Source organism: Arachis duranensis, chromosome 4 (assembly GCF_000817695.3).
Source record: "Arachis duranensis cultivar V14167 chromosome 4, aradu.V14167.gnm2.J7QH, whole genome shotgun sequence".
In the NCBI taxonomy this organism is placed as follows: Eukaryota; Viridiplantae; Streptophyta; class Magnoliopsida; order Fabales; family Fabaceae; genus Arachis; species Arachis duranensis.
Genome location: NC_029775.3, coordinates 166,143 through 175,882, shown reverse-complemented (window position 1 = coordinate 175,882; position 9,740 = coordinate 166,143). Strand labels below are relative to the sequence as shown.

At 32.0% G+C, this 9,740-nt stretch overlaps 1 protein-coding gene across 4 annotated transcripts; it reads right to left on the bottom strand.

Moving 5' to 3' along the window:
• Positions 1-750: 750 nt before the first annotated feature.
• On the bottom strand, positions 751-8,916 carry LOC107482517 (uncharacterized). 4 transcript variants are annotated; one of them, XM_016103044.3, is made up of 16 exons: positions 8,635-8,916; positions 8,514-8,569; positions 8,401-8,435; positions 8,231-8,315; positions 8,034-8,145; positions 7,894-7,964; positions 7,410-7,473; positions 6,352-6,414; positions 6,211-6,282; positions 6,000-6,101; positions 5,573-5,647; positions 5,157-5,261; positions 4,631-4,747; positions 3,621-3,677; positions 3,361-3,445; positions 751-882 (listed from the first exon to the last, which is right to left on the bottom strand). In XM_016103044.3, exons 1-15 carry the CDS (start codon positions 8,773-8,775, stop codon positions 3,389-3,391), a joined length of 1,212 nt encoding a protein of 403 aa, XP_015958530.1. In that variant the 5' UTR covers positions 8,776-8,916; the 3' UTR covers positions 751-882; positions 3,361-3,388. The 4 variants fall into 4 exon arrangements, with proteins under 4 accessions (XP_015958530.1, XP_015958529.1, XP_015958531.1 ...); XM_016103043.3 differs by lacking the exon at positions 751-882 and adding an exon at positions 2,896-3,225; XM_016103045.3 differs by lacking the exon at positions 751-882 and adding an exon at positions 2,896-3,225 and having other exon boundaries at positions 8,401-8,432.
• Positions 8,917-9,740: the final 824 nt, after the last annotated feature.

The following is a 9,740-nucleotide window of genomic DNA, read 5'->3' as shown; positions in this document are numbered from 1 at the left end:
ATAAAAATATTTATTTATTTATTTATTACATGAAAAAATATTTTTTTTAAAAAAATATTTTTTAAAGAAAGATGTAAATTACAACTTTTCAAAAAAGATCTTTTTTATTTTTCTAGTACTTTTACTTTTACTACTAAAAATTTATCAAACACGCTAAAAAAAAGATATTTTTTCATTAAAAAAATCTTTTTTATCAAAATAATTACACCCAAACAAGTACTAATAATAAGTTCACGTAATAACAATAATAATTTTATCTAAAAAATTAAATAAAAAGATGATACAATCTCTTTAATTTAAATTTACAGAATAACTTAACTATTTTACCTATCAAATTAGTTACCTCATACTTAAAAATTTAATATATTAATGTATTCTATATAATTTGAAAAACATAAAATTTTGAACAAAAATATTGAAATATTTAAATCGAAAATATAATTCAAAAAGTTTTATTACTTTATATATGATGACAAATGTATATATTAACTAATGTTGTAAGTACTATTCAATAAGAGTAATACAACGTAACCAACAAATATTATTTTAGACTAATATTTAACTAACAAAAAATTATTCTATATTTATAGATATTTATATACATAAAATACATAATTTATACCTATATTTATCAAATTTATAAATTATTTTTTGATAGAGAACAACACATTAAGCCAAAAAAAAAACTAGATAAAAACTATCCTAAAAAATACAATTCCAATAAAATCTGCATGAAAACTTTAAAAAATACATAAAGAAATGGAAAAGAAAAAATGACATCTCGGTTGAAATTCATAACATTGCCATGCTAATCTATCTGTACAAACATTCACTTCTCAAAACTCATGATAGATGTTCCCAATCTTAACCTGCTGCAAAATTCTTTAATAGATATAAATCAACAGAGTTTGCAGTCATATTTGTCAAAATTTATATTATTTTTTTACTAAAAATAATTTAATATTTATATTGATCAAATACTAATCAAAATTAATAAAAAAACACTGACTCCCAAGGGTTTGCTACATCTCTAAAGTATTTATAAGCATCCCGACTTCTTTCATTAACCTAGAATACGTCTTAATTTCAATGGATCTATTACTATCAACTTCAATTTCTTTAAAAAAAAAAGTTGACTATCATTTTCCTCCTCAACAAATAATTGCTTAATTCTTTAACATCATATTGTTTAAAAGCATTATAAACCTCCTAGCAATATAATTGCTAACAACTTTTCTCTATAAAATCTATTTCACAATAACCCCGACTATCATAATAAATGTTTCATGACGAACATGCATGTTAAATTCTCAATATTGTTTAAATATGCACCAAAATTTTTATATTGTATATCAAAATTTATGTATTATACATATTGTTGGTTAGATGTCAATATTTAACATATGTGGTCCGCACAATTTCTGTACTGTACACCAAAATTTGTATGTTTGGCACCCAAGTTTCGCATTATATATGTATATTTTGTTGGTTGAGTATCAATGTTCTGAACATGTGATATTTCAAAAAAATTTGTATACTAAAAATTTCTATGTTGAGAAGAAGAAAAAGAAGACATCAATGGTGGCAGCAACAACAACAACAAACGATCGCAGTGGTGGCAGCAACGACTCAGCAACAACATTGAAAAAGAAGCGCGCAAGAAAAGAAAAAGCAGCATCCGCATACATATGAAGAAAAAGAACTGAAGAAACGCGCAATGACTTGGTTGAAAATTTGGTTTAAAAGAAATTTGGACATCTAGCTTTTTTGTTTTGTGAATAATATGCATCAAAACATAAATTCAAACTTTATGATATATCAATTGCAGAAAAGATAAAATCTTACATAGTTGTTGATCCCAAATCCGAATAAAAGAGAAGGATCATATTAGGCCTCGACAACCAACATAAAAGCTACCAAATCTTTATGACATTAACCAAACACGTTATTATTGTTTATTATAAAATTATTTTTTTAACCCTCATTTTTAGAGGATTTAGAGTTAGAATTTAAAATTTAAAATTTAAGATTTAGATTTTAGAATAAAAAATAATTTCAAAGAGTTAATTGATATTAGCGGGAAAAAATTGGCTCATTAGTTTTTGGTGACTTTTATTTTTTTTTTGGTGACTAAATTGGCTCATTAGTTGAACTCAAAATTAAATTCTCCATATTATCTACAACAAAAGATGCCGAGATTTTAAAGCATCAAATTTGCCTTTACTTCGTCACTCCATTTTTTCAAAAGGACATATTTTTCTTTCGTAATATGTATAGATTTTGTTTGGTAAAAAGACAAATTTGTTGTTTTTTCCCTCAAATCTTGAAAGACAAATTTATCCTATGAGTTTTTGGTCAAAAACAAGTTTGGATATTTCCTCTATATAATTATCAATTTAATTGAAATAATAAGTAAAATATCATCATAATAGATTTGAAAAGCAAGACTAAGGGTTGTTTGGGTAAGCTTTTAAAAAAAGATCTTTTCTCGAGTTGTCTTTTTTTAAAAGATCTTATAGAGAAGTAAAAGTAATTTTATGTTTAGATATCTCATGTAAAAAGATCTTTTTATCTATCAATTATGTTTGGATATAACAATATAAAAGTATTTTTCTGTCTATTTATTACACGAAAAACATCTTTTTTTTTTAAGGAAAAAAGATCTTTTAAAAAAAATATAAATTACACCTTCTCAAAAAAATATCTTTTTTCGATTTTACTAGTGTTTTTACTTTTACTACTAGAAATTTGCCAAACACGTTAAAAAGTAAAAAAAAAATCTTTTTTGATTGAAAAAAGATCTTTTTTAAACAAAATAATGGCGCCACACACATGCACTTAAAAAGCTAATAGTAATAATAATAGTTAAAAAGAAAAGGCCAAAATCAAAGCAAAGGAAAAAAAAGATGACTTTCCATAATAAGGAGTAAAAACATATTTACACGGTTAAAACCTTAACTAGATATGACCTCAATGTAATATGTTACCCCACAGTCCCACACACCCCCCAACTCCACTGACGAATAGAAGGAGCAATTATGGCATTGTCCAAAGAGAAGCTTTGGTGGACTTCTTGAAACTTTCTACCAAAACCTTTCCCTCGCAGCACACATCACATGACTGCTGGGTGTTTTCGCACAGAAAGAAGCATAACAATCTTTTATATTCATAAAGAGCTAAAAATGCCTACTCTATTTGAATGACTCCCAAAGAGGCACTTCTAAGCTGCATTAGCATTAGGAAATACCATCATCAAACCCCTAGCATTTTCTGTACTTCCATAATAATGATCACAATTTCTACTGCAGATATATTCTTTTGTGATTACGATGATATTATCTTTTGAGCTACACAGCATACCTTTAGATTTGAAGGCGAATGCCAAGTTTTATCTTGCATAACGGTCCACAAGAACTTTAGCTTTATCTGATGCAAAGAACCGAGCCTGCACATAAGATGTGGGTTAACACTATATGTTCATAACAGTATAACGACATTAATCAAAACAACCTTTTTTAAATCATCGGTCTCACATATATGCAGGGCTATGTATTTGCATTTTATTTTTAACATCTTATCAACTACTCATCAGTAATGCAAATTTAATAAATCAAACATACCTGTATGAACATCCTTTCTGCATCTCCAATATTTTTGTTTTCTTTTAGGATGATTCCCTACATAAGTACAATATCATATTTGAATTGAATGCATGGCTGAGAAGGCAAACGAAATTCAGGTGAAAAATGGTTGAGGAAGAGGAAGAGATTGATATAAGAAACATAACACAAAAGGTATGATGTATTCTTTATTTATAACGGTTGGTTTGGTAAAGTTTGTATTTTTTTTCAAAATAGTTTAACAAAGCTGACTTTTGAAAGAGAGTTTTCTAAAAGTTGTGACAATTATTTTTGGTAAATCAAACTAAAAATAACTTTCAATAAGCACAAACAACAACAACAACTATGTTTGATAAAACAGCTTTTAAAATTTAAAAAGATCATAATAGACATAAATATAAGGGTAAATTTGGATATTTATTAATATATAAGGTTATATTAGACTTTTTTAATTTTGATAAGCACAAGTTATCTTTGAAAAACACCTCCTTAGGTGTTTACAAAAGCACCCCTAGCAAGTACATGCACATAATCTTTTTTATTTACCAAATACAAAACAAGGTGCTTGATCTTCCTAAAAGCACAAACACCTTTCCAAGAATGTTGCCATGCGGGCCAATGAATCCATGGCCAAGCCAAAAGAAAGAAGTCTGGTGGCAAAGCAACCAAGAAACCAGAAGGAACAGAAAACTGTAGCTGTACACTGATAAATTCCAATATTATATACATGTTCATTATAGATTGATTTTATGCAATATTAATGTAAAAGTGTTTACTCAGTTATCCATCCATGTATTTAAATGCGATGACTACTAACTTCCTCAAATGCCACATGCATAGTGAATGAGTTATATTGTTAGTTTTACAGTGTGCAGCACTTTATCGTTTATACTGCCAACATGAAAAATTAGATTCTAAAATTCAACTTATGTTATTTCGTTAATTTGGTTTACCGCGAACAGAAATGATCATAAGCTCCATGCTTAGTAATAATGAGAGAAGTTACAGACCTTAGCTAAGTATCCACGGAAATCATCAGGATATGTTGATATGAGCTGATCATAAACAGCTACAGCATCACTGACATGGCCCCAATCGGAATAGGCTTTCCCAAGAAGTAATTCAACCTGAGTATTTCATAATATGAAAATAGGGAGACAAAATGTAAGAAAAACAATGCAAAATATACGCATTGAATGTTTTCAATGTGTGAAAAAATGAGTAACATTAAGTATGTACTATAAGAATGCAACTGCTTCTTCAAGAAGACTCAGGTGAAAGCTAACCAATTTGGTAGCTGCCATTGACACTATTTTATTAAATTCATCCATCTGGCTATATAAAGGACTTCAACACACAATGTGAAAATATCAAGGTGTATAGTTTCATTATGACAAAAACCTGTAATGGTTCATGTAACAATACAATTTTTATCTACCTGTTCCATGGGTCTTCAAAATTTGTCTATCTATTTCAATAATTTGCAAAAAGAGCAGAAATAGAATATATCTATTATTTTAGAGAATAAGAGTTTACTTGGACTGGATCCAGCTTCCCTGTGTTTGTTGGGCTGCTATCAGATTTTGCGCTTTCCTTTACAGAACTCAGACGCTCACGACAGGAAAGAAGAAATTGAACAGCCTGTTGGAGAAATGATGGAAAAATAATCTTTTTTTTTATTCAACTAGTCGACACATCCACTAAAACCAATGTAAAAAATAACTCCATATTTCTGCACAATATAAGAGCTTAACGAACCAGAGTGGCCATATTAGTTTGGCCTCCATAATTTTATTTTTTAGGTTTCAGTTTAGCCCCTAAATGCCATTAATTTGTTTTTTGGTCCCTACATCTGAAGATAGGTCTTTATGTTTTTCATTTTAATTGAGTGTACGTTGTCACTAATTTTAGTAGCTCGTACATCCTAAGAATCCTTTATCATGATGACAAACCTCGTCTGGCTTTTTGGCAGCAAGTAATGAATTAGTAAGGCCCCGCAGAACTTCAAATTCGATATCCTTAGACACCTGTCATTCACAATAGGCTATTTACAGATACTTCCAAATGGAATTTAAGCCAGATATACTCAAAAGTTTCAACTTCTAGGTGGACATAACAGATAGATTACATTTATTAAAAAATTGGAAATATTATGACTGGTAAAGAACTGAATATTGAGCGCATACTTTAAGAAAAAATCCAGAAGATATGAATAGAAAATACAGATATCATAATCTATCCCAAGTTCTAACCTAAATTATTGGTTTCCTTAAAATACTTGACTCTTCGTGACCTTGCTAGAAATTAAGATGCGAGTATTTAGTTCACAAAAAGCATCCACCAGCAAAGAGCAGTTGAAATGTTAAAAGACCAACTAACCATTGCTGAACTTTTATATGCAGCAATACTCCCTTCATAATCTTTGAGTTCATACTTAACTTCTCCAAGCAAACGGAAAACATCAGCATCATTTGGTTTTTCCTTAATTGGGACCCAACAAAAGAATCAGTTACAAAATTAAAGGAAGATCAAACAACAACAAAATATATGCAACGTTTCACAATATATCCATGGTAAAAACATTATCAACCTTTGTTAAAACATCAAGTAGAGAAGCAGCTCTTGTATATTCCCCTAGTTCTGCCAAAGTTACTGCAGCTCCCTGAAAAATATTTTCAATGTATCTAGACACACAGAAATGGGGAGAAAAGAACTAACACCTATGACTTACTTCAAGAGCAGTTGCATCTCTTGGGGAGTTCCTTAATGTTGCTTCAAACTCCTCAAGTCTACTCTGCCATACATCAGGAAGTACATATAAGACGGGCAAAGAGATCGAGGGGGAACATGATGTAATATATTTCACCAATCACACTATGAATACTGTGATACAAGATACTGATCAAACATATCCACTTATGCCAAAGCTATGCCTATGAAAGAACAACTATATGCTTTCAGTAGGTACATTTCACGTGAATTATAGTGAACAAAATATTAATTCAACAAGTTTAGGCATCCAGTCATGCACACAGAACAATCACAAATGCCTTTTCCAAATGGGGTTTGCTACAAATTTATCCAGCAACAAGCCAACAACATTATGTTAAGTCATAAACCAAATTTCACAAGGTGAATCTACATCTATATCCCCAGAAGGGTTTCACTTGGAGAGTTCTTCTTGGTCATACTCTTAACTCTAATTAGTCATTAAGCAATCTTCCATGTAATCATATTGTTGAGTATAAGAGCAAGATTACTGAAATAACTTAGTGTTCAAGAAAACCAAGGATACTTCAAGTCCAATCTGTTTTATCAATTGGCTCTCTTGGTTTGTTTTCTGTTATAGTTAGTTAGCATCCTCTCTATATATAGAGCACTTAGCTATTGTTAACTGTAATAATACACTCAGTTTGTAATACAACTATACAATTCTCTAGTTCATAAAATCTGCATTATCATTACTGCAGAACAATTCTCTGCACTGCAACTAAACTCAATTCTCTTCTTCTTCACTCCCTTGATCTCTGGTACCTGACACATATCATCTAACTAGGGCTTATATTGGTCCTCTCGTATGGACAAACCACCTTAGGAGAAATTCTATAATGTTTTCCTAAATGGGTAATAGGCGCTATCCTGCTTTTCTTTGATGTATTTATGTTGTATCTATTTCTTCCTCATCTTGCCTGATCACATCAGCTATGAATAACATTGAAAACAAAGACATAACAATCTAAACTCAGCAAATGCCAACTGATTGCCAGACTAGAAAAGTAGAAATGATACCTGAAGAGTAGCCTTCTCTTTTTCCGACAGCTTACTACTCACCACAGCACTGTCTTCATTGGGACTAGCAATCGAATGAACACGATGAAGATAAGTGTGAACATTCATAATCATTAGTCTCAAGCAAGCATGGTTTTATATATATATATATAAAAGTCCGATGCAGGATTTAATGTAAATAGACTAGGAACCTCAACTCCAACCAAAAATTAAGAAACCAGCTTAGTTATAGTGGGTTGAAACTAAAATAAAATGTAATACAGAAGGAAGAAACCATTTTTGAACATGATTTGCGTGTTTATCTAGGATCATTGCAGACTAGAACAAGAATAATTTGTATCATAGAATAGCTCAACAAGCAATTGGCAAACCAAAGCCATACAGTGTGAAAAGAAAAATAACAATTAAGTAAATGGTATGAGGCCATGAGCTATACTTGCGGAGTTAATGTATATTGTCCGGTATTAGGTATGCACATGCATACCTTCCAGAGGGAAGAAAATCTCCAAAAGCAAAAACGAGACCGAAGACGGCAACAGCTACTCCTACTCCAATCTGTGTCACGATGGTTATGTATACATATAAAGGAACATTTACATGCGGTAGAAAAGAAGAGATTTTTACCTTGGTAGCAAGGCCAATTGTCTTCTGGTCCGAAGATAGCGGTGGTGGTGCATCATAGTCAATGGGTCCAAACTGTTTTTGGTCGTCTGCTTTCTTTTGTTCAAGGGCAGACCTGAGCAGTGTAGCAAGTTCCCAAATTTGAGGTAGAAAAATTACCAAATGAGTAAGGAACAGAAAGAGAAGAACTAAAGTTGTACCTTCTAACTGCTTGAAGTCGTTCTTCAAAGTCAAGATCGAAAGTATCGTTGCGAGACTTGCCGTCGAGCTGTGGTGCGGGTGCCTCTGCAGAGAAAAAAAGCATCCAAAGTTTGATGACTATACAGTGAGTAGTGAGTGGTGAATAGAATAAGAAGAGGATTGCAATTACGAGTGGATGGAGGACGAGATGTTGACCCCCTGCTACTGAGTTGAGCCTGTTAGCATCTTTTACGAACAACCATCCCTAAAATAAAATACAATAGAGAGAGGAAATAGGATGACCTTTGCTTCGACACCAAACCTCTGTCCTTGCCAGTCCCAGCTTCGCCTTTGTTCGTCTGAAATGAAGCAATCAATGAATCAATGAAGAAGAAGAAGAACAAGAAGAAGAAGAATACCCTACCTTAATCCTGCTGTTATCTCCAAGGCCAAAACCACGGCGTGGGCTTGGCTTCGAATCGGAGCAATGTATTCTTCTACAGTGACAATGACACTGACACCAAAACATTCCGCTGCTTCTCACTGACATAGTCCACATATTCATAATCAGCCACCTATCTCTCAAGTTTCAATGCACTCACTTCATTCAAGTTTCCAGCACACGGCACTGCACACCGCCATGACATACATACCATAAATAAACAAATACTAAATCTCTCGATATTCTTATATCAAGTGTAAAATGAATTTCCCACCTCCCATGATCCCATCTATTATGATTATTACCAAAATAAAATATATAAGATACAAATACAAAATTAGATACACATATCAAATATATTTAATTTGCACTATATAAACATTAAATTCAATTTTCAAAACAAATTATGAATTTTTTTTACTTTATTAAATATAGTCAAATGTTCCTTTTTAATATTATGATATTTTTATTGAGTTAATAGTCAAAATAGTCCTTAAAAGATATTTCGATCTCCATTTTGGTCTCTGAAAAATAAAATTAATCAAAAGCATTCCCAAAAGATACCGACATTGATGGAGTTTGTCCTTCCGTCATCTCAGTTGCTGAGGTGTGTAACGTTTGCTGAGTTGGAACGTTAAGTTACAGCGTGGCACAGACCAAAACGACGTAGCATCAATTCTCCACCCCAAAACCATGGGACGACGTTGTTTGTGGTCCAGAGTGGGATTTTCAAATTTTTTTCCCATCACCTCCTCTCATAACAACTCTCTTCAACTTTCGCTCCAAAACCCCTCGTCACCTCTCTACCCTGTGACTCTCTGTCCTGAGACACTTGCCTATGATCAGAACCTTCTTGTTTACTTGACGATCTTTGTGCGCATCGACATTTGTGGAAGAGTTGGCGCTACTAGAGTGAGAAGTTGGAGGAGCTCGCGGAGAACTTACGCAGTTGAAGGAAGGAATAGTAACTGCCACAGGTAAAGATTTAATTTTTTGTCAGTTTTTGTTGATTTTGCAGTGTTGGTGTGTGTTGCTTTATGTTGACGTAGTTCTAAAAACCATTTAGTTAGACCAGGGTTTGGAGTTGA